Source organism: Uncinocarpus reesii, genomic scaffold (genome assembly GCF_000003515.1).
Source record: "Uncinocarpus reesii 1704 scaffold_1 genomic scaffold, whole genome shotgun sequence".
Lineage (NCBI taxonomy): Eukaryota > Fungi > Ascomycota > Eurotiomycetes > Onygenales > Onygenaceae > Uncinocarpus > Uncinocarpus reesii.
Window position 1 is genome coordinate 1,577,733 of NW_003052500.1, and position 23,730 is coordinate 1,601,462.

At 49.1% G+C, this 23,730-nt stretch overlaps 9 protein-coding genes across 9 annotated transcripts; 4 read left to right on the top strand and 5 right to left on the bottom strand.

The window, feature by feature from the left end:
* Window positions 1-1,131: 1,131 nt before the first annotated feature.
* On the bottom strand, window positions 1,132-2,401 carry UREG_00728 (uncharacterized protein; the record flags this gene model as incomplete). The annotated part of the gene is made up of 3 exons (XM_002541168.1): window positions 1,132-1,837; window positions 1,995-2,193; window positions 2,254-2,401. 3 exons carry the CDS (start codon window positions 2,399-2,401, stop codon window positions 1,132-1,134), a joined length of 1,053 nt encoding a protein of 350 aa, XP_002541214.1.
* Window positions 2,402-3,387: 986 nt separating this feature from the next.
* Window positions 3,388-4,444, bottom strand: UREG_00729 (uncharacterized protein; the record flags this gene model as incomplete). Its single annotated transcript, XM_002541169.1, has 2 exons — window positions 3,388-3,892; window positions 3,945-4,444. The coding sequence occupies 2 exons, from the start codon at window positions 4,442-4,444 to the stop codon at window positions 3,388-3,390; spliced, it is 1,005 nt and encodes a 334-aa protein (XP_002541215.1).
* Window positions 4,445-5,779: 1,335 nt separating this feature from the next.
* Window positions 5,780-6,415, top strand: UREG_00730 (uncharacterized protein; the record flags this gene model as incomplete). The annotated part of the gene is made up of 3 exons (XM_002541170.1): window positions 5,780-5,827; window positions 5,981-6,131; window positions 6,234-6,415. The coding sequence occupies 3 exons, from the start codon at window positions 5,780-5,782 to the stop codon at window positions 6,413-6,415; spliced, it is 381 nt and encodes a 126-aa protein (XP_002541216.1).
* A 664-nt stretch (window positions 6,416-7,079) lies between these two features.
* Window positions 7,080-10,226, top strand: UREG_00731 (uncharacterized protein; the record flags this gene model as incomplete). The annotated part of the gene is made up of 4 exons (XM_002541171.1): window positions 7,080-7,328; window positions 7,422-7,707; window positions 7,773-7,946; window positions 8,005-10,226. 4 exons carry the CDS (start codon window positions 7,080-7,082, stop codon window positions 10,224-10,226), a joined length of 2,931 nt encoding a protein of 976 aa, XP_002541217.1.
* Window positions 10,227-10,328: 102 nt separating this feature from the next.
* Window positions 10,329-11,153, top strand: UREG_00732 (uncharacterized protein; the record flags this gene model as incomplete). The annotated part of the gene is made up of 1 exon (XM_002541172.1): window positions 10,329-11,153. The coding sequence occupies one exon, from the start codon at window positions 10,329-10,331 to the stop codon at window positions 11,151-11,153; it is 825 nt and encodes a 274-aa protein (XP_002541218.1).
* A 1,170-nt stretch (window positions 11,154-12,323) lies between these two features.
* Window positions 12,324-14,185, bottom strand: UREG_00733 (histone acetyltransferase ESA1; the record flags this gene model as incomplete). The annotated part of the gene is made up of 6 exons (XM_002541173.1): window positions 12,324-12,482; window positions 12,552-13,726; window positions 13,778-13,812; window positions 13,866-13,930; window positions 14,021-14,048; window positions 14,106-14,185. 6 exons carry the CDS (start codon window positions 14,183-14,185, stop codon window positions 12,324-12,326), a joined length of 1,542 nt encoding a protein of 513 aa, XP_002541219.1.
* Window positions 14,186-14,560: 375 nt separating this feature from the next.
* Window positions 14,561-17,061, bottom strand: UREG_00734 (pre-mRNA splicing factor cef-1; the record flags this gene model as incomplete). The annotated part of the gene is made up of 3 exons (XM_002541174.1): window positions 14,561-16,526; window positions 16,590-16,967; window positions 17,036-17,061. The coding sequence occupies 3 exons, from the start codon at window positions 17,059-17,061 to the stop codon at window positions 14,561-14,563; spliced, it is 2,370 nt and encodes a 789-aa protein (XP_002541220.1).
* A 692-nt stretch (window positions 17,062-17,753) lies between these two features.
* UREG_00735 (RNA exonuclease 4) lies at window positions 17,754-19,924 on the top strand (the record flags this gene model as incomplete). Its single annotated transcript, XM_002541175.1, has 4 exons — window positions 17,754-18,424; window positions 18,478-18,645; window positions 18,875-19,249; window positions 19,315-19,924. 4 exons carry the CDS (start codon window positions 17,754-17,756, stop codon window positions 19,922-19,924), a joined length of 1,824 nt encoding a protein of 607 aa, XP_002541221.1.
* Window positions 19,925-21,247: 1,323 nt separating this feature from the next.
* Window positions 21,248-23,489, bottom strand: UREG_00736 (uncharacterized protein; the record flags this gene model as incomplete). Its single annotated transcript, XM_002541176.1, has 5 exons — window positions 21,248-21,330; window positions 21,403-22,473; window positions 22,521-23,042; window positions 23,110-23,318; window positions 23,377-23,489. 5 exons carry the CDS (start codon window positions 23,487-23,489, stop codon window positions 21,248-21,250), a joined length of 1,998 nt encoding a protein of 665 aa, XP_002541222.1.
* Between the last annotated feature and the right edge of the window lie 241 nt (window positions 23,490-23,730).

Below are 23,730 nucleotides of genomic sequence, written 5' to 3' on the forward strand. Positions count from 1 at the left end.
AATATCAGGTGTTTTCCATTCATCGACAGTGGTGGCTTTAGGGTGTTGCCACTGTGGAAGTCAGATCGGATATTGCGGATCCCATCCAACCGAGTAGCTCAAAGCGACATGTTTTTGGCATTTGCCGAACTTTTATCATGGTCTGCAATGGTAATCATTTGTGATGCGAGCACTCTTAGAATCAATTCTGCTCCCGGCCAATCAGTAGACCCTAGCACACTTATCAAATCCTCAGTGAAAATATCCAAAAGGTTTCTATAAGGCTGATCCCCTGTTTTTGTTGATGTCATCGCACGCTGTACTATGAATTTAGTGACATATTGCGCACTATGAATGGAATTGTCATAGAGAGGCTCCACTTGACTTGAGAGCTGTTTGATTGGAGATACTTTTTTCTCGTTCTCACTGTTAGAGCACTCGTCTGAATCATCTTCATCGAGCGCGCCTGTTGATTTTTGCAAAGAGCCTTTCATCGCTGCTGAGCGTGGTGAAGATTGTTGCAAGGCGGTTGTCTGAACAAGCTGTATTACCAAAGCAGAAAGGAGCTGGATACTCTTCCCATCAATAAGCTTAAACTGTCTCGCGCTCTGTCTGTTGGATGGCAACTTTTCTAGAGACACAAGGATCTCATCGAGGATGAAAGCGCGTTGGTCTGGATATTTTGCAAAGATCTTTGCGAGGACATCCATAGCGGCCCGTCTTGGCGCTTCATACTTTTGAACTCCAATCGCAGACTCCTTATCGTTAGGGGCGTTTTCCACGAATATAAGTTTTGCCGCGAGAAATTCTATCGCAGTAATGGGCCCCTCTGCAAGGTCGACCTTCGAGAGGAACACAGACAATCGCGTTAAAAGTCTCTTCGCTTGATGTAATACATTCGAAAGGACTTGCTTTTGTGTAGAAAAAGCAGTGAAAAGTGTAGAATCTTTGCCACTTGCTCTGCACTCAACCACCGGAATAATACAGTGATCAAAAACCTGGGAGAGAGCGGCTGGAATCGCTTGAATTAGATCCTCAGGGCATAGATCTTTTGTATTTTGATCACCTGGCATAGTTTGAAGCAATGTTATCATGGCCAACAATGTATCTTGCACGTCTTCTAGTTGCTTAATCCACCTTTCGGTTTCCGCATCAGATGCTGGACTTCCTAATCTGAAATCGGCAGACTGGGCTGACATAATAGGAGTTTCGCAGAGCTTTTGGATACGTTTTATGTAGCCTGTCGGAATATCTCCAAGTCGCCGATAATCCGACACCTTTTGCAAGGCTTTTGAAAGTAACGAATGTGCCTCGGACGACAAAACGGGACCCAATATCCCCTATGGTGCTTGGTAATTTGAAGAACTTGCCACTTGCTTGGCTCTCCAAAGGCGCATCTGGCAACAGCTGTTCTTCTGCTTCGAGTATCTCATGTAGGAGAGCTTGGAGTTTAACCAAAGCCGCATCTGACATTTGTTTCTGGTCCCGAAGGGGCAAAGAGTCTTGTTTCTCTTCGTTTTGAGAATCCACTTTTCGGCGTTTCACAGATCCCAGATCAGAGATATATTTGAAGTCATCTATTTTTGTTGCCGGAGATAGGCTTGGGATTATAACCATGGGCTTCGGCAATTTTTCCGATGAGTGGCTTGCAGCTACTGATGGTTGACGGACTTGGACCTCAATTTTGCTAGCGTACTGGGCCTTTGAGGAAGAAAGAGGAGTAGGGAACGCTTTTGAGGATTGACGCTGTTTGACCGGATTTGGGGTCACCGGCGTTGAATCTAGAGAGGGAAATGTTAAACGCAAGGAATAGGACAGGATAATAATGACATACAGGAATATGTAGCATCCGTAGAATCTAGTATCAGTTTTGCAAAGGGTCCGAGTTGATTACGGCTCAATGATTCACCCTTCCTCTGGGAAGGAGAGCTGGAGCGGAGGAAGGAAGGGGCTCTGAACTCGCTATAATATATGTAAGCGGAGCGGTTGACAAAGTAGTAGGATAGGCGGCGTACAATTCCGTCAAGTCGTCTTGCCTCAGAAGTTGTTGAAGATACTCGCGAGCAGTCTCAAGGCGGGTAGATTCGCTGGATCCTGAGCTTGCTTGTGTCTCATTGTCCAAACTATCAATGATCCTTCCAGCAACCTGGCTATCGTAGGGGCGGGACCATCCTGCAAGTGAGGTTCGGCCGACATCTGGACGCATGACAGAGTCTAGAGGGGTCAGCAAAAGCTATCAAAACCCAAGAAAGCGCTTCACGGGGGTTCACATACCAAGTCCAAACACCGGTGCACTCGTCATAGGAGAATATTGCAAAGCTTCATCCACAGAAAGTGGCCGCGGGAGCCGCTGGGAGGCATGGGAGCCGGTGCCATTGCTCTGGATGACCACCTCCAAGCCCGGCTGCCGGTGCTGCTGCATGGTGGCAGAGTTGAGTGATCACCATGTACAACTGACGGGAAGGGGGCGAAGAAACCAAACTGACGACACTATCGTGCGCATGATTCTCTGGCTCGCAAATACTTGCATGCCGTTCTCATGGTTGTGGTTCAATGGACAGCTTCGTGGTAGGGGGTCAGTCTCCCGGAAATAAGGCAGCTCCCAAAGAAACGCTAATTTTTACTTGATAAATTGACCCACGCCTCTTTTCTGATCACAATTTTTGTGTAAGAACGCAGCCAATTTCCATCACATTCAAGGAATTAGAAGTTCTTATTGAACAGATTTGTCTAGGCTCTACGCTTGGGCTTGCAAATCGACGCTCTATTTATTCGGTCTACTTGGCAATATGTCGGCGCTTGGGTCATTGGTCTTCTGTCTCGATTGCGGGAATCTACTGAACGAATCGACTGGAGATGAGACGGCAACTCTAGTTTGCGACATGTGCGGGACGAAAAATCGAGGTACAGTCTCATTCAAACCTCACTTTTGCCTCATGAATGTCGAGAAAGCTTTTGCTTGAGAAAAGCACAAACTAATCTAATTACTTCCCCCAGATACTGCTTCGAAAACAATCGTCTCAGAATCGAAACCAAACGCTTTCCCATCTGCGTTAAGATCGAAACGATCCGCGGTGCGAACATTGACCGCCGAGGATAAGTTGAAAGACGCGGTTATTGAACAGACTTGTCCTGAGTGTGGGCGCCCGGAGATGAGATTCCACACATTGCAGCTCCGAAGCGCTGACGAAGGAACTACCGTTTTTTACTCGTGCGAGTGTGGGCATAAGTAGGTCTCAGTTTTCTATAAAACTGTTGCATTTACCCAGAGGGGCCTTTACAGTGCTAATGATATCTCGATTTAGATTCAGCTCAAACAACTGAAATTATATACCTGAGTATACAGGATTTCTATCAATCTAGGTCGACGACTTTAGCTATTGGCTGGGGAGGGAACCTTTCAACGAGTCAAGCTGCAACCGCCTGTTCCGATAAGATGTACTCCTGCTCCCCGCTTTTCTCGTGTTCAGCCATATCAAGTGCAACAATAATGCTATCCCTCACGACCTGTTCAGGATCCTTGAGAAATTGTTTCAAGATCTCCTCGACCCCTTCTTCCGCTCCGAGACTCCCAAGTGCTTCAGCAGCCTCGTGACGAACCATACCAACTTCCTCTTTATTGCTCAACGTGGCTGTGAGACTAGGAATGCTAGCAGGGTGGGAAAGTTGGCCGAAAACAAAGGCGATCTCGTGTCTAAACAGCGCAGAGCGATCTTGAAAACCTTCGGCCAACGCCTGGATTGCTGGAACCGCTGTGGGTAAATCTGGGGGGGAACAAAGGTCGCGCAAGGCGAACATGGCTCGGTATCTTTTGAAGAGTGGGAGGCTTGAATCGAGGAGCGTTTGCTTCAGTTCCGGGATGGATCGTTCGGCAAGCGGGAGGGGAGGAGCCGGATCAATGGATGTAAAATCGCTTGAATCAAATAAGAAGACGGAAGAAATGGTGTCGTTGGTGGTCAACTCACCTTGGCTTTAATTTCTCAGTTTCACTGGCCTTGGACGTTTCCCATGATATTCTGTCCACTGCAATGTCGCATGTTTCCCTTACCACCTCTTCTTCAGAGTTATCATCGCGCAAACGTTGTAGGAGATCTAAACTTCCAGCATCCCCCAGCGCGCCCAGAGCTTCCGCGGCTTCATGTCGGCACATGGCATCCTCGTGACGATCCTCCAAAACTTTGCGAAGGTGTGGCACTGTGTCTAGATTTCTGGTTTGTCCAAGACAATACGCTAATTCATGTTTGAGTAGCGCGGATGGAGACGAAAATGCTGCAGCAATCGCTTCGATAGCTGGAAGAGTTTCCGCTGTGGGTGGCTTTTCTGAAGCAACGTGTTTTAGAGAAAAGAGGGCGCGGAATCGCTGGGCAAGAGGGGATGATTCGGATGTGAGAATCTTTCGTAAGTACTGAACGGAGTCTCTGGAGTCACCAGTATTTTGGGCGGTACTGGTAGCAGATGTCGCCATTTTGGCTTTTAATTCAGGAAAACAATATGAAGACCAAAACGCTGCGTTGACGAAGACTGTGCTGTAGAGAGGAAGAGGGGCTTCCAATTTTTGGCGATAAAAGATCATCAGATCAGATAAGATCGGAGATAACAGCGGACTAAATGGGACTAATGTCTTGGCAACATTCGATGCAGCAGTTGATACAGAGTGAATCAAAATAACGGTTCTGTTGTGGCCTAAGTAGGAAAATGAAACGGTATAACTGTACATTGCAGTGGCTCTCAACTGCTCCTAGTATTTACTTGGTCCTGATGTGCTTCAGCTTCTTGGGCACGTGTAAAAAGTTATTCGCATAGGCCTTTGGGTGAAAGGCCCGATCATTCGGTTCCTGAACGTAGTATTCGTAGCCTTGCTTTTCTGCGAAACGGATTGCGTCGTCCTTTGATTTGAAGTTGATGTGAGTTCCTTGCATCCCATCCGCCGATGACTGCCATCCAATCAATGGATTCTCCCAACGATGACCCTTCGACAATACATCCCAATCCATTCTCCACTGGTGATCATGCCAGGCACCAGACTGCGTAGCGGGTTTCGCGGGTCGGTATATCCTACTCCATGTTAGAAATGATACGGATTAAGCCACCTCTGGGATTCCATACCTCACAGTTCGAGCCTGAAGGTCGGTCGGAGCCCCCGATAACACAGCCGCGGCAACCACATCGCCGGGTTCGCTGCCATCCATAACGCGTTTGGGAACAGGCGAAAACGAGCTAGAATTCTATTGCTAAGCAATTATAGGAGAAATTCCGGGAATCGAGAGCCTTACGAGGTGCCGTGGTCAACGGTTGCGTTATAGTCAGGCTGATGACGGGCCATCGCCTCTGATGGGGACTCTTTCCGCAACGCGGAACCCCCTCTGGGTTGAGCTGCCGGTGCGTCTGCGGGACTCGTCTTGAGAGGCTTGTCATCGACTGGGCGTGGCGCTGAAGAACTGACATAGCGAGCATTGACAGGGTGAGAGCGCCACGCTGCCCGTGTGCAGCTTGCAGCTAGCCTCCCCGGCCGTAACAGAGACATGTTTAAAAGTGATGCGTGTAAGAATGGAGGAAAGGTCGTCAGTCAACGGTTGAGCATGATTGTGAGGTTCCACGATGCCGAGTGGACGTCCCAATGTGGTTAGCTCGAAAATGCCCTCCTCGCATCTTCGTGTCGATGAGCGCCAAGTTAACACTGAAGACAAATCAACCGACATCGAAGAGCCGTTCAATCGTCACAGAAGTGGGTATATTACTTCTGATAAAAATACCTTTCGGTGCGGCTATTAATTGGGTTTGATCTCTTAGGTTCTTCACCATGAGCTACGTTGTTCGCCGAGGGATTTCAACCCTCATTCCCCCAAAGGTAAACCCAACCACTCTGAAGCGGAAAATAGGGCGTTGCTAATGGTTGAATAGATTGCGTCTCCCTCCGTACGTTCCCTACGTTAAATGATTCTGTTGATAATCCCAATGCGAAGTCGTTACGATATCCCCCTTTGACTGACACTTGTGGAAGGCAATCGGAGCAGCAAAGGATGCCGCTCGCATGGAGCGAGTGGGCAACTTTTACGGAAAACTCCCTCGAGGCCGAGCTCCTGAAGTGAAGCCTTCAGGTTTTTTTGCTCGTTATCACGCTAAGCATTTCGGCAAGAATCCCACTGCAAAACGTACGTTAAACTTCTCCCTGCAACACCAGTATCACTTTGCCAGTGTAAATGCGCTGGAAATATGAATCTATTCAATGTCAAGCTAACTCGACATGGCAATAGCACTTGTTCACCTCATCGTGGCGATGACTCTTTTGGGCTACAGCATCCAATATGTCACACATCTCCGTATGTCTTTCTTGTCCCACAAGCCGCTAGCGCATCCTTTTACTAAATACCTCCAGGTCACCACAAGAACAATGCCCACTGAGTTTAGCATGTTCAGCATTAGAGATGAATGGTGATGGAAATGTGTACATATAGTATAGAAATAAATCGGTTACCAGCGTCATGATTGTGATGGTTTATGCAAAGAAAGCCCAGCAGTGTGTAGCCGCAAAAATGATTAATAGCAGAACTGAAACAAATGTACTCTGTACTTTACAACTGAATGCCAGGGAATTACCGAGAGCACAGGGTTAAATTTAGCATATGAATGCGCTGAACGGCACAGCTGGCTCAGACTCAGGGCAGAACTGTTGACTTTGCCGCTAGCCCAATCGGGTCTTGGGAGCTTGGCCACACGTCTTCCTACTCCTTCAACCATCCTGAACTCTCCCATCTTGCGACTCTACTGACTCTCTTCAAACCGCCGGCCAGTCTTACCAGGCTGTTGACCACAGTTTTAATCTACTTTGCTAGCTTTTTAATCCTTTTATCGCTAACCTCAGGTGCTTGGTCACTCATAACTTTTCTTCCCTAGCAACGGCTCAGTTCAAGGCCGACTGAACTCAACCAAGTGCTCCATCGTGGCGGTAATCAGTTCCTGATCAGAAGTAAGTTTCAGTTTAATGTTTTGTCACGTCGTTATGTGATGACAGGAATCCTTTCTTTCAAAGTTACATTTCCGGTGCTTTTGCGGATCATTCTCCAACTGACGACGTTTCTTCACAGCCATAGAACATTGTTATGGCAGAGCAGAGTAGCCACGATGTGGTAAACCAAACCCGGTCGGGCGGCGACCTATCGCCTTCCGACGTCCCTGCGAGCAAACCTGTCAAATACACAACTGGAGGGGATGGGGAAGATGTTGGTACTCTCGATAGCAAGGATCGAAGACGACAAGGTACAAGCACAGAATCGCGGGCCAAGCCGGATGGGGAAAGTATGCAGTGCACTTCCCATCTCGACGAACGCATTTCATTAGGATATGACACTGTGAGTGGCTTTAAAGCTTTTGCGCTGATAGCCCACGCGATGATGTCACTGACGAGGGCTCAGAATACGGCTTCGATAGGTTTAACTACACAGGATGAATTGGAGACAACTACGAAAGGACCTGAAGCGAATGGAGTTGAATCGGAATCTCCCATCGGAGACCACGGGACGCCTAATAGCCAGCTTGTAGATGGAAGCGGGGGCTCCGATACGGACGTGAGCCGAAATGATATACGATCATTGTCAAAAGACAGCACGCAGCATTCCCGTACGAGTTCCGTTAAACGGCCAGCATCCTTTAAACCTGTTTCTTTTGCAAAATTCTCTATAGCGAAATCGCCGGGCGCAATGAGCAGTTCTAAAGCTACTGCTGAGCAAGGTGCGATCCATCACCGCCTCTCGCTACTTCCAAAATTCTGACTCCCAAGTCTGACACCGCTACAGTTCCGTTTTCTACCTCAAATACCTCGACTACACCTACTCTGCAAGCTTCAAGACCTCGCCTGGTCGCCAAATCAACCAGCAGCATGCGCGATTCGACCCCAAGACCCTTCGGTGGTAACAGTAGGAATGGATCAGGAGCGCCTGACCCCAACCAAGTATGGAACAAAAACCGACGTAAGAAGCCGATGGTCCCTGATGTATCTAAGCATGATATTAATAAGAGCCGATTTAGCTGTGCAACCACCTCCTACGAAGCACCTAACAGACGAAGAGTTAAAGCAACAGTATGGCATCCACATGACCTCTCGCATCCAGGCCGATGGCGATGGCAAGGAGTCAAAATGGGCAGATATCGACGACGACGAGGATGATTGGGCACCGGAAACAATTGAATGGAATGATGGTACCAAAATTAGTTTGACTCAGACGGAAACTCTCCCTCTTTCGACTCAAGCAAAAACGGAATCTCAAATCAAATCGGCAACACAACAGCCAACACTGCTGGAAACAAAACCCGGCCGTGGAGATCCCAAAATCCTTACTTCAAAACCGCCAAGCTCACTTGGCCCGAACGCAACGATTCTTAAACTCGGCGCTAACGTAGACAAGCACCAATCCCGGTTGGGCAGTGATTCGAGCAAAGGAATGAACGAAAAGGAAACTCTTGCTAAAGGACTCTCCGCTGCAGCGAAATCTCCTTGGGCGCCATTACCTCCGATTGACAGAGTCTCCCCGGTTGCTGTTAATCCTTCGGCTCAACAACGGCCTTCACGTTTTTTCCAGGGTGATCGTAGTGGACCAGAAGCGACAACGCCGGCATCAATTCCGACTAAAGAAATTGCAGCGGATGATTTCAACCGTTCCTGGAGAGACACTCAATCAGCTGCGCCCCGGGAATTGTATAATTCCCAGTCTGGTCGATATGAACCCGTATCTGAACCCCGCCGGGGACAGCCTAAGAACGACACACATTTCCGCCCATCATCTTTGCTTCAAAGGCCAAATCAGAATGAGCAGGTCGGCCCGGCAGAACCTTCACCTGCGTTTCAGACGAGCCGATCTAGTACTTCCCAAGAAGCTGGCTCATGGACTCGTCGCCGTGCGTCATCAAATGTTAGCGGAGGCAGCGGGGTTATGGCCCGGCGATTATCCATAAGCAAACCAGATCTCAGCCATAGGAATCACGATCTTCCGCCGCGTAGAGGCTCTCAGCAAAATGAGCGCTCCACTTCCCCTCGCAGGTCTTATCAAAAAGGTGGGTATGCTCCAAGAGGGCCTTCTCCCTCTCATCAACCAGTTCAGAACATTCCAAACCACGCCCCTTCTTCGCATTACGCTCCGTCTGGCATGCCTCCACCACCTGCCACCGACCCTGCCCTCTCGCAGATGCCTCCTGTAGAGGACCCTGTTACCATGCAACAACGGATCATGCGCGAGAAACGGGAAATGGCAAGACAACGCAGACTCGAAGAAGAAGCGAAGGAAGAGGCTGCAAAACAAGAGCGAATTCGATTAAAGCTCGAAGCTATGGGGCCACCTCCATCAGAGAAGCAACCTGCGAAACAGAGCTCGCCATCAATGGAACCTGCCAAACAAACCACTGTAGCCCATTCGGCCCCGAAACCTCCCGTTCCGGAACCCAGTGGAGAGCCCAAACAGTATGGGATGATGAAGGTACATCCTCCTGAACCAGTTAAGAAGTTCGTGGCACCCAATGAAAAAGCCGATGTCAAGCCAGGTATTTCTGCTTCTCAGGCTCCTCAGTTGCCGTCCTCCCGAGATTCGAAGTTTGAACAAGCAAGATCGGCCGTGCCACCACCCTCTCTGAATGGTGTTCGACCGACGGAATTGCCTAGTGTCAAAATACCAGAACCTCAGCCAGACATATCTGGAGATAGAACTTTGCCTTGGAAAGGAGCCGTACCAACGACAAGTTCTTATTCGTCGTGGTCTGGCGCAAAGATGGGCACCCATGCCACTACAGGCAGCCTCTGGGGCCCGCCAAATAACGATAAAGCCCTTGGTAACGGCACTTTCGACAAAACCCTCACTGGTTTTCCCTCTAGAGACCTTGCGCCCCACGGCCCTTTGGCATTGTCAGATCAACCCCCCATTGGACGGCCGCAGCCGAGCGTGGAAAGAGTAGGTGCTCCTGAACGCCCCCATCCACAATTACCTAGTGCGCCGAAGATGATAGCGGATACCTCATTGTCGTCTCCTTTGTCTTCACCTGAACAACGCCCAGGTCGTCTGGCCACTGCTGAAAACGTGAAGCCGATTTCTCGACCAGGTCCCATCGCCCCACCGACAGCGTATAATCAAGGGCAGCGATGGCAACAAAATCAGTTTTCTCGCCGCTCAGAAGAAACCGCCGCGTGGAATAACTTTCATCTCGTTGCAAGGAAGGCCGAGCTGGAAGAAAATGAACGATTCTCATCGAGATCTACAGGCTAGACATGAAGAAGAAGCGAGAAGTGGAATAAAGTCCTCCTTGCAGGTACCTTTAATGAAACTTGGCGACAGGTAAAAGTGGGAGACGAGGCCGGCCAACGCAATATGGTGTCTGTCTTTAAAACCGCTGAAAAGGGACCTCCACTTCCTTCTTTGCATCCTTTAGAACCTAGCGTCGATGGCCTGCCTTTCGCAGAAAACTCCAAGGTTGGAACAACGACTAGAGGGTCTCGTTTCTTCCCTCAAGTATCCGATCAAGCCAAACAAGCTCCCGATCGACATAATGTCGAAACTCGCAGCCCGTCTCCCCCGCCACCGGAGGAGATTTCGAGTCACCCAGTGTTTAATACCGATTCTCCACGACCATTGGTTCATCTACCGGGACCAAAACCACGAGTGAAGCTCCCTCCGCGCAGCTCATCGCCACCTCCAGCTCCTCCTGCCACGTTTGCATCAATGGTCGCCTCCGGTCCACCTCCTCCCCGTGGTTCACAACCCATCGCTAGCACTGCAACTTGGCAAGACCGTTTCAATGGGTTATTTGGTAAAAAGTCTTCGCAAGCTTTGCACGGCAAAAAGGCCGTGCTCGCTGTTGCGTCAGCAACGAAGGAACCTCTCGAGGTTCTACCTAGCGACTCCTCAGCTGCGGTCTCGCTTCCTCATTTTAACGATGCAGAATTGGCACGGGACGCTGGCAAAGTAGCATCAAAAGAGGTAGAAGAGGAGGAAGCTATTTTTGAGGATCGTGAAGCCGGATCTCTACCGGTCGTCAATGTCCCACACATGGCACCAAAGGCAGCTTGGCAGCCAGCATTACCTCCTTCTCATCAGCGAGCGCGGTCCCGATTCCAAAGGCCCGTCCAAGTTCAAAGCATCGAACCCTACATTTTCGGCCCAATCGACAAGAATAATCCCGGCATGGTCACATAATGATCATCTTCCAGAAACCGACATTTAAAGTCGCTCACAATGCATGGGAGGGGTGGTCCTACCACGGGGAATAACCCAACACGTCAACGCCCACAAAATTCTAAACATCGTAGAGGTGCGAAGTCTCGCGAGAATTCTGGGCCATATCATACATCACAGCCTCCCAGAAAGATTCCAGCTCCCACTTCCAGCTCCCCGCGGTCACATTCTGGGCAAAGTAATTGGGCGTCTCGTGTAGCTGGCACAACAGCGTAAGGGCCCTCCCTCGAGCTGGCTACTATCTCATCTTATCTAGATTACCTTACGGTCTTGGTTATTCTTTTACCACGAGCCAGTGAGACTGGGCAGTTCATGTTTTCGGGGGATTGAGCAGGCACGGTTTCATGTTTTAACGCGACCACTGGTTCTACTCATACTTACATTGTTTTCCTTTACACTTCATACCCTGTATCCTTCTCTTGTAGCAGCCTCTCACTCAAGACGGAGTCCCTCCAACAGTCATTAAGTATTCACCCTTGAATTTGGCACATTTTTGTGTTAAAGCTATCTAAACATTCACAGATGGAAGTTGCTCTCCGTATGAAAGAAACCGCATAGTCTCAATTGTAATCAGTGCTTGCTTTTGCGTTGATTGGATGTTGTTATTCCTAATGCCTAGAGGCGGCTTTCTGATGATGATCCCGATGAAGGGCTATATGATATCTATTACTCGATGTTCTCATCGCCCCTTGGAAGATTGTACCCTCCATGACAGTGATGTAGCTATTGTTCCTCGACTTTTAGGATTTCCAATGGACTAAAGAGTTTAAATGTGTTGGAATGGCCCCGAGTTTGGTTTGCTATCAAGCTGAGATAACTAAGTAACACTGCCTCACTCAGGGCATGACAGCCCCAAATATTTACATTTTAGTGAGTCACCCAATATCAATCAAATTGCAACTATTGTTAAAGTTATAAGATTGATACTGGCACTAGAAGTCGCAAACGTGATTTTACAGGATTTGTATAGGTTTGAAAAAAAGTAGTCTCAAAGGTCTCGCTGCAACAACAGAAAGGAGCACCGGCGCTATGCATACTTCAAAAGACAATCATCACTCTTAAAAACATAAAACAAAAGATAGACAGTAAGGGAACTCGTAACTTGGATAATAATTCCGTGACATAGGGGGTTTACCAGTTCCACGTCCGACTTAATGCTGTGAAAACTGGCGGCTTCCATTGAAGCCGTGAAGCGTCGATTTTTCGGACGCCTTTAGCCTGCTCTTTTGCTAAACGCTTATTATGTTGTTCGACGATTGCGTCGGTGAGAACGATGACCCAATTTCCTTTCTTTGTGGAGTGTTAGTACGACTAGCGCCTCTGGTTGCCCGGCTAGGGGGGGGGGGATAAAATACTCACATTGTACCTGAGAAGGTTCAAGACGACCAATGTTTCATGAACATCTTTCTCAGTCATACCACTTAAACTTGCCAGTTCGCTTTCGCTGATTGCCTCACGGCCTGGCTCTAAGAGAAGTTCAACCAGCGTTTCTCTCCAGTATTGTCGATAGCCTAGTAGACCAAGGTCACTGAGTGGTTTTTCGGGAGATCCTAATTTACCCTCTCGTTTGCTGAGCTCGTAACTAAATGCGATGAGAAGACGACCATATCCTCGACGTTGATATTGAGGTAGCGTAAGGATGCATGCAACGTTGTAGCCCTCAGCAGACTCCTTTTCCTTGGAAAAATATCCAACTAGATGGCAGCCGTGCGCGTCCCGTGTAGTCATGCAGTAGAATAGGAATGGGTCCACATCGTAGTAGAGGGTCTTGTGGTCCAAGAATAATTTACTCAGGAGGCAAAGGTTTCGACACCACGTCCGTTGCCGGCGGCCATCGACTTCAAAAAATGATACGTAATCATCACGATAGATTTCGTTGCCTGGCGGGTGGACAAGTGTGCATTTTGACCGGTGTCTTTCAAAAGCACGATGATCGTCGAAATAGCTGAGGCAAAATTCGTCCACATAAATCATATCCGCATCGCTAAACGACGCTGGATAGGGTGAAAAATACCACGGCTCGATCTCATATTTTCCCATCTGAACTCGAGTTAAATTTCGTACCCGGTGAATCTCTGTGGGGTTTTGTGTCATGCTGCCTCCGGTCCTCAGTTTCTCGATTTCCTCTTGCCGTACAGCGTCTTCAGCGGCCTTTTCAACCTCTTCCTTGACAGCTGCTTTGGCTTCGGCCTCTGTGATATCTATCATATCCACATCTTCAGAGTCCGCCTCCCCTTGCGGAGTCCCGTCTGCAGAGATTGTTAAGGGGGGAATGCTCAACGGGGTTCCTTCTTCCTGATTTTCCTTACCCCCAGCTTTAGAGAGTTTGGATGGCTTGCTAATGTTCAGATTCTTGCCTGCTAGGACATCTGGGGTCGATGAAACCTCTCTGCTCGGTTGTCGTGCTCGCTTTAATGCATTCTTGGGCTGTGCTTTGGTTGCGGCCGCACCGCTAACCTTCTTCTTCTCCGGCTTCTCAGGCAGGGGCCATTCTACCTCTTTCGTTAAATCAATCCGCGACGCAGATACCCATTCTACATTTCACAGTTAGCACGGACCATCGCGGAACGAGTGGCCCTACAAACCGTCAAGACGCTTGTTGAAATCAACATAATGCACACTACCACCGTGTTAGCATCCAGCGGAGAGTAACCAGAGATCAAAGAGGCATACTAGAAACTCGGGCCATCTTTTCGCTGCCTCATAGACAGAATCTCTGCTTTTCGACAATCGCCATCCTGCATAGAACATTAGCGTCGGTGATTCGATGCTGGGTCACGTGTGTGACTTGGTGGCAACCAGCAAAGTTGAGTATCACATCGACTCACCTTCTCGACAAACGCCTTCACGCCGATTCTATTGAGCCAGAGTCAGCGTGAAACTAAGCAAATTCGGCAGGCTGGAGAATTTTACCTGAGGGTATTCAAAGTAGCAAGGCTCTTTTCGGGGTCTGGCGTGCTGGAGGCCTCCTGGGATGTATCTTTGACACCCATGATAATATCCAGCCTGCTTTCTCTACCAAACTGATAAAATCAGAGATGGAAGACACGGTTATCGGGGGTCTTTTTGATGGATTTTGATGGCTTCGTGGATGAGCGACGTTGACGTTTGGTGATGACTTTTTTGATGTTGCGGCTTTGTGGTTTTAAGCTTCTCATTGCCACTCACCACAGCCGACCAGCGTCATTTGGAGACTGGAGGCCTTCAAGCAAATGTCACCACTAGTTATCAAGGAGCCTTGCAGGGCTGTCAACCCAAATTCTGGCTTTGTTCTGCTCTAGAATACAATTTGAATTGCCTATTGAAGGAAACAGATCCCAATTCACATTGACAAAAACCAATACACCATATTTATACACCCATCGTGCTTAGTGCCACCCGTTAATGCCGCCAGCCTCGAGAGACTCCAGCTCGTCCTTTCGCTGCCTGTAGACCTGTTGAGCCTCTCGCTCCCGCCTGGTTACAAACGTGACTTCACCACGCAGGCTCTCAACGCGTCGCAAAACAGCAGAGTCCTCGGCAATCTGCAAAGTTTTGAACGAGTCCAAAGCCAGCGTGGATTGCTGTAGCGCTTCATTTGCTTCCAAGATCTTGTTTCTTAGCGTCTTTGCTCTGGCTTGATATCCGCCATAATGCAAGGCAATTTTTTTCTCCAGCTTGTTGCCCATCTCTGCCGTTTTCATCAAATTATCTTGGACATTGTCAAAAGCCATAAGCATGTTCTGTTCCTGTTTCTCAAAATTATCTTCGTCATCGTAGATTGAAAGCCCTGGAAGCTTCGCTGGAGAGTCATGGAGAGACGTCCAAGTTACTCCAAAGCCCTCTTGCCAATTATCCAATGACCCCGTAGATACCTCTGCTTCAATTTCTGCTCTAGCTTCGGCTAACAGGTCATCATTCAGTTCTTCGCGTTTTGGCGCTTTTCCTTTGATATGTGCTTCTGGTAGTGGGAACCTGCGAGCATCGTGCGCAATAATGATAGCCATTTCTTTTGCGATCATTTGTTTGATTGGGTCATCAATGTCATCAACTTGTTTTATTAGCGCTTTGATGTCCAATGTGCGTGGTCGGGGGAGTCCACGCTGGTATACTTGGCTCTGGCGTTTGAATTCTGCTTTCGCTGCTTTCTCAGCCGCAGCTTTATTTCTCCTATCCCGTTTTGCGGCGTCCTCTTCAGTTAGCGCATCTATAACTGCTAGTTCTGGCTGTTCTGAGGGCAGCTCTTCTAGTTCCCATTCCGTTTCCTTCGGTTTAGGAAGGGAATCGAGCTGCTGCCGGAGCTGCCGTCGCATGAAATTCTCTTGTATCCTCATCTCCTTTGGAGTGCTGCCGACAGGAAGGCCAGTTTCTTTATTGATCATGAAATTGTCCCTGGGGGTGCGCAGTGGAGTAGCTCCTGGCCCTACTCGCATTGGAGTGCTTCCAATCGCGGCTGCGCCACCCTGACGGAAAGGAGTAGCCATGGGGTTTGGCGTCACCATCTTCTGTTGACGTGGCGTAATGCCATCAAACCCGGTTGACCGGCCCCCCTCGAGCAAAGGCGTATTTTCTCCGCCTAGTAGAGACGATTGCGTCTCTGTTAGAGCCTTGATATTGCGGATCTCGTTCGCTATTCGATCTTCCTCGGGAGGCGCTCTAGGTGTTCGAATTGGCGTGCCACCGATAATAGTCGAATAATTCGCGACAAGGCCCCGTGCGCCGTCGCTTTCATCATCTCCAGCCATTTTGCTGGCCCTTTCACCCGCCATCCCCATTTTAACGATCTCCTCAAGCTCGCTCTCGCTGACTTGGGGAGAAGGAAGCACCAGAGCCCGGCGTTTGCTGCTCTGTTCCGCTTCTCGAATACGCTGCATCTGACCGGCCCTTGCTGCCGCTGCAAAAGCTGCAGATGAGCCATTCTTATCGTTCTTCTGCCGCTTCTTGTCCTGCTCGTACTCTGGTTCTCCTTTTCTTTTATTCGCCAACTGTTGCTTGCGTGGATCAAATAGCTCCCGTTGGCGTTCATTCTTAGCTTGTTCCTCGAAAGTGTCGTAGAACCCAGGAACCGGTTGCTTCTCAAAGGGGATATCCGCATTATAATCCATCTGGCCCTTTTTCGTCGTAACAACCTTGATGTTGATTCCAGCATTCTTGAGCTCTCGTCGCTTCTGTAGCACTGCCAACCGTCGTGATTCTTCTAGCTGTCGCTCTCGGGCCTTTCGCTTCGCCTTCTTGCCTTGAGTATTTGCGAGACGGGCACGAGCCTCACTGAGCATCTCTTTTTCATCTTCATCAAGATCTATAGTATCCGGTCGAGCAGGCTTGGATTCAGGATCAGGATCCAGTTCCCCCGGTCTAATAACCAGCCAGCAGTCAGTAAAAGGATGCAAAGTATTGAGGGATGGTATCTATACACACCGTAATCTTCTAACATCATCAGCGCTAGGAGCAGCGGTCTCACCACCCGCAGGCCCTCCTAGCCCCAGCTCATCAGACTCCTTCGCCTCTGCTTCATCCAAAAGCTTCTGATACCTCTCCAAGCATTGCGTGGCGGTTCGACCAACGATAGGAGCGATTGTTCTCCATTGAGTGGGCATCAATTTCGCGAGGTGAAGCAGCTTCTCATCCTCCTCCTTCGACCACTCTACCTTGCGAATGGCAGGATCCAACCATTCCGACCAACGAGCCTTGCATTGCTTGGGAGTTTTGCGTGCAAGGAGAGAGGATACTCGAGCCCACTGGTTCAACCCATACTTGGAGACTGCTACCTTGACAATCTCATCCTCGATGTTGGTCCTTGGACACGGTGATTGTCAGTAAGCGTACAGAGCTTATAGTATAAATAATAATGAGACTTCACATACCAAACACCTCCCTTGACAACCGGCATCTTGAATAATCCTAAAACACACCGGACTGAGGTCTTTTGGCTTCCTTGGGTTGATTTTGCGATCGCGTTTACCAGGAGAGACGGCGCCGCGTGTGTTTAGCTCGCAAGACTTGGCACCAGCGAACCGCCACGCACCAGTCACCGCATTCATTCGTGATGAATTTTGTGAGCAGAAAATTGTGGTAGATACAACAAAAGAGGACTAACAAACGCCAAATCAAATAGGGAAAATGGCACCGAATATTGAAGCGCCGCAACAATATAAACAGCCTTCAAGAAAAGGCAAAAAAGCCTGGAGGAAAAATGTTGATGTGACGGAAGTTCAAGAGGGACTTCGGCAGGTCCGAGACGAAGAAATTGAAGGGCAAGTCACAGAATGATTGGATAATTCACAGTATTCAAACTAATCTTAATATAGCGGTGTCCTTGCAGAAAAGCCCTCGGAGCAGTTGTTCGTGATAGACAAAATTGGATCAAAAGCGCTTGCGACTCGACCCGCGAAACCCGGAAAACAGCTCAGAGCAGACGAAATCCTGGGACTACGATCAGCCATCACAGCAGTGGACAGCCGGAAACGCCCCAACTCCAAAGTTACAGACGGCATAATCGAGCCAAAGGCCAAACGAACGAGGCGAGATTGGGTGACCAAGGAAGAATGGCTACGGCTCAAAAAGGTTGCAGCAGAGAAGACTATGGTGAATAACGACATTCAGCCAGATGCTGTCTACGACCCTTGGGCGGTTACCCCAAGCGCGCCTAGTTTGGACGACAAAAAGTTTGATTTTATCCCCAAACCGAAGGCAACCGTTATTCCCGTGACTACAAAGCAGGCGCCCATCTCGCTCGCAGCGAATGGTAAACCGATACCGTCAGTGAAGAATCCCGATGGTGGAATAAGCTATAATCCTTCCTTCGAGGAATGGGATAAGCTTCTGATAGAAGAGGGGACAAAGGAGGTGGAGGCGGAAAAGCAACGAATAGAAGAGGAGAAGGCAGAGCAAGAAAGACAAGCTCGAATTGCTGCGGCAAAGGACGAGGACGATGAGGCTCAATCCAACGACGAAAGTGCATGGGAAGGCTTCGAGAGCGAGTACGAGACGGCGGACTGGTTGAAGAAGAAGCGACCTGAAAGAAAGACAAAGGCACAAAGAAACAAAATCAAGCGAAGGAAAGAAGCAGAGAGAAAGGCCAAGTGGGAAGCAAAAATGAAAAAGCGGGAAGAGCAAGCATCCCAAATCAAAGCGATCGTAAAGGCAATGCGAGAAAAGGGAGAGGCCGAAGAGTTGCAAGCAAAAGAAGATGGGTCTTCGGAAGAGGGAGATGATCGTATTCTGAGGAAGAGACCGTTTGGTGGTAAACACCAGTATGTCGTCGCTGTTCCTACCTCGTGGCTGAAGTATGCTAACCGTCTCACAGCGTTCCCGAGAAACCTCTTGAATTGGTACTTCCTGACGAGCTAAAAGACTCTCTTCGGCTGCTGAGGCCGGAGGGTAATTTACTAGGCGATCGATTTCGAAGCCTGCAAGTGCAGGGTAAGCTCGAAGTGCGGAAACCAGTGTCACAGCCCAAGAAGGCGAGACGAACGTACACGGAAAAATGGTCTTACAAGGACTTCAAAATTAAACCATGAACGATGTGTTTCTAAAGCAGCTTAAAATAGATTTATATCGAATATCACAATGTTCCACAAGGGAGAGAAATCAAAGTATCCTAAATGCATGTAGGGAGTTTGCACTGTTTGCACTCTAGAAAATCATCTCTGCAGAGATATCAATCAGCTCCAGATTCCAAGACTTATTCTACCAAAGCGAAGCGGCCATGGAGCTGTGACAAACGACACGAAAATGGATCTTAAAGATCTATCCAGTAACTGGAAAAAACTTCAATCGACTCTTAAAGAGGGAAAACCCTCGACGGGTGTTAAACGCAGTGCCAGCGACGCAGTGCACCAGAATGGAGTGAAGCGCAGAAAACACGCCGCTTCTTCGCGCCCCGTACACACGAATAAAACGACAGAGAAGCGAGAACGGGTATTCAAGAAGAGAAAAATGTCCAGTGTCATTACGGGAGTCACTGATGGCGTGGAGAAGCTCACAGTCAACGGGGACGCGGAAAGCAAGGAATCCGCCGCGCAATTGAAAAAGCGGGACATTGGCCGGGAGCGAGTCAATGAAGGGCTATCACCTACGTATGCTTTTATTCCCTTACCGCTACAGCTACTCGATCACTTTTTTTCATACTGACTCCTGGCAGTGCCGAAGTAGGAAAATACATTGCTATCGACTGCGAGATGGTAGGCGTCGGCCCGAATCCAGACCGCGACTCTGCACTCGCCCGTGTGAGTATAGTCAATTTCACGGGAGATCAAGTATACGACTCCTTTGTCAAACCGAAAGAGACCGTCACCGATTGGCGGACCAAAGTCAGCGGGATTACACCCATGAGCATGATAGACGCGCGAAGTTTCGAAGAAGTACAAAAGGATGTTGCCGAGTTGCTAGATGGCCGTATCTTAATAGGCCATGCGGTCTCCAACGATTTGAACGCGCTTCTCTTGAGCCATCCGAAGCGCGACATCCGGGACACGAGCTCCCATATTCCTTATCGAAAAATAGCAGGAGGCGCGAAACCGCGGTTAAAGGTGTTAGCGGCGGAGTTGCTGGGAGTGACTATACAAGGCGCGGCGCATTCGAGTGTGGAGGATGCTAGAGCGACAATGTTACTATTCCAGAGGGATAAGGAAGCATTTGAGAGGGAACAGGCGAAGCGATGGCCCGTTCGAGTACAAAATGATAGCGACAAAAAAGAGGGTAGCGGGACCGCGAAAAAGAAGAAGCCGAAAAAGAAAAGAAGGAAGCGGTGATTGTCAGTCTCTCGCCATCTACAAAGGCATCCTGCGTGTTAATGAATGCAGGCTTCCCGGTGCAAGATATGATATATCTCACGACTCCGTCAAGTCAGATTATGTAATCAGTGGCTAGTTAGATATCCAATTTGCTTGACGCGCTCTACGCGTCGCGAATCAATGAAAATCTTCAAGAAAGAATTTCTCGACTGGGACGCTGAGTAGACGAGACGGTCATTCCTTGATGATTTTCATATACTCACCCTTGTACTTTTCAACCAAAAATCTTTGGCCCACTGACCCCAAAACGTCCGACGCAGTGATTCGATAATAACAGAATTACATCCAGACAAAAACCGTATTTCAGAAAATGCTGGCATTAAGACCACCAGAAGAGTCAAAAAGCAATCATACGACTGTGCAGCCGAATATCCTGCCATGCAGAATCCATCATGACGGCACCATCGCTGTCTCGCCGAGACACTGGAGCCCTACCGAGGATGAAAAGAATCCAGGTGCGCCCGATGTTTTTGTAAACCCGGATTGCGAGCAAAGACCAAAAATACCCAATCTAACACGAAGTTCTTTCCAGATCTCGCAACTGCATATTTCCGCGGCCGAAAACTTCGTGGCCGACGAGTTGCCCTCCCAGAGGGATATCGCGGTATATATCCCCCGTCAAGGTCCATGGAAACGACTGGGCGAGTTTTTCTTACTACAGCGCCTTCTCGGAAAGGGGTGGATGGGCTCATGTATACACTAACGCCTTGGAGATCTAGGTGTTCTCGCCACTCCGACCGAAAAGAGCCTTGACGCCAAAGCAATTGTCTCAGACGGTGATCGCATTCGGAGCAAAGAGAACATCTTAGCCGGCCGTGAGGAGGACTTGAGTGAAGACGGCGAGGGGGACGTCGAAGAATCCCCAACCATCCTTGAGGAACAGGGTACGTTTTCGAGTTTCATGGTTTGGGATCATGAACACGTTCCTTCTGAGGAAGATCCGTTTGTGAAGGGGATACGTGAGTGGATAGGGTTTGCTGAAGCGGTAAGTTTTTTCTTTTTTTTTCTTCTTCTTTTGGCGGCTCGGTTATGGGTTGACGAGATCTTATGGTTGACTGTATCGCAGATGCACTCTGATTCGAGTCAAGCCAAGTCAAAGTGACAAGCTAGGTAAAATGGTGGTTTTGTTGATTGTGAAGTGCAAATGATACCCAGTTTTAATTGAGCTTTTAAAAGTCTATATACATATGTACGCGAAATTAGGAGCGTAAATATGATAAATTAATATTGACTCTAGCCTTGAGTCACTAGAACGGTGAAATGATAAAAAGGCACATTGGCTTAGAAGGGACCCCTCCACTTTGGTTTCCCAAGACCAAGGCAATCAGCCATGCGGAAGAAAATATCGACGGAATTGTAGACTCCTATCCGCCAAGTTCCGTCAGTAAGTCTCAAAAAAGAAGCAAGGGGTTTGGAATAAGAATCGCAAAACATACCACCAAATTTCTCCTGGCACGGCCCCATGGCGAACACCGGCACATCCGTCAATGAATGAACGCCCTGCGCATCAGCCACGGGCAGAGTGCCATTAATCACGAAACCGGACACGGCATCCTTGTAGTTGACGTAGTAGTCATCCGAACCCCTCTCAAGCTCGATGGCTGGTACTCTCGAACCATCCTTGTGAACCTGGAAATTCTCTCTCCGGTCCGGATTGGCAGTTACGCCTTGGTAGAGGGTATACCGTGGGTCCCACTGGGACGGGAAATGCACGCCGTCAGTGTAATGAAGCGACGCATCGGTCTGCACGGTGTATTGCGACAGACCGGAATTGAAATAGGTTCCGATGGCATTGCGCTTCTCGCGATCGGTATCCTTTTCATTCAAGTACTTGGTGTCCACGGAACCCATGACGTCAAACCCGTGCCCGTGATCCGCAGTCACGACGATGAGGGTATCATCCAGTTCGCCGAGGGCGCGAAGCTTCTCGACGGTTGCCTTGATGGTGTCATCAAATTCGAGAAGCTCTCCAAGCGCGCGGTCATAGTCGAGGGCGTGCATCTGCTTGTCGATGCTGGCGGCTTCGGACATGAGGAACCATCCCTTCCTGCCCCTGCGGGAGCGGTTGTGGAGAATATCGATTGCCTTCAAGGTCATTTCCTTCAAACCAGGCTGATCAACGGCATCTTTGTCGGAGCCGTCGGGGTAATTATGCCTCTTAAGCAGGTTGTCCTTATACACGTTACGATCAAGCCATTTTGCCATGACACCCACGGAGAACACGCCTAGCGCCTTGGTGTCGTTGGGAGCTTGGGCAAGCGCGGTGGCATTCCAGCTGACACTGTATCCACGCTCCTTAAAGAGCTTGTAGTAATCCTGACCCTTGTAGGATCTGGATCCAGGAAGGAAGTTCTCAGCACCACCACCAAAGAGCACATCCGGGCCAGACCAATCTGTCCAGGAGTAATTTGTCAATCCTTGATAGTAAGAATCGATTACGTGTCCAGCTTCGCCTCTATCACGGGTATGGGCGGTCAGAGCAGCAGGCGTAGCATCAGCTGTGATAGCTAACTTAGCATAGACACCTCATGACGCCCTGAGACGATGGACTTACATAGATGAGCGGTTGACACAATACCAACGCCAGCTTCGGGGTATAATCTGTGGAAGATTTCCGCAATAGTCTCAACCTTGGGATCATCAAACGGATCCTTTGACGAATCGACATAGACACCGAGCGCATTGACTGTGGTCTTGTGTCCGGTGTACAAAGCGGTGGCAGAATTGGCGGAGTCAGTAATGAATGAATCCATAGAGTGCGTCATCTGGTGGCCGAGCACTGGAAATTTATCCATCTGCATTTTGGTTTGATACTTTCCGTTCACGGAGCGATGTGCGATCAGGCGTGCCGCAGTGATCATATTGGTGGTCATTCCATCGCCGATAAAGAAAACCACATTCTTTGCTCTCCGGAACACGGATAGGTCTTTGACGGTCCAGGTCGCCTTCGTCTTCCTGCCATTGTAGTAGGTCAAGACCGCTTCGTATTCTCCGGGCTCATACAAAGCGACCCGTCGATATGCTTTTGAAGTGACACGGACTAAGGATGGTTTCTTTGCATCCTGCGCGAAGAGGTCTGTAGATGAAATGTGAGCACCGATTCGACTAGAGACACGATAGCGGTACAAATTAGGTAACCGTACCTTCGTACCACGTAAAGTCCCATTTTTCAAGCTCTGCTTCTTTGATCTTGAAAAAGTCTGTGACCTTTTTAGGCTTACTTCGTCGATGTTTGCGAGCAATTGTGAAAGTGAAGTTGGGGTCGGGCTCTCCCACGCGTGCCTCGGAGCCATTGACGGGTGAATGGACTTCCAGACGGATATCGAAATACTGCCCGGGAAGGAACTCGGCCCTATTTCGCGCTTGTTAGGCGTTGATGACATTGTTTAAAAACAACAGTGCATGCATACTGGTCTGGAGGGAAAACGCAGCCCAGCTCAGGACAGCCACCCAGACGTTGGAAAGTCTGCGACAGCCCAGAGGCAGAGAGGAGCGCAACACCGGCAAACAGAGCAAGCTTCATGGCGACGGCAAAGATCAGGGCCTCGCTCCTCGTGTGTTAGAAAGCAAGCAGGAATTGGACTGCCCTCACGTTGACACTTGAGGTGAACGCAAGGGAAGAGACAATGAAAGGAGGAGCCGGGCGTCTTTTAAACAATTTTTCGTATTCAGAGATGCCGGGTATCCATGGCACCAGCAGAGATGGCGGCTAGGCGGGCCAGTCGCGCAGACGCCGTGAAATTATCTCATGTATGTAATTGCAC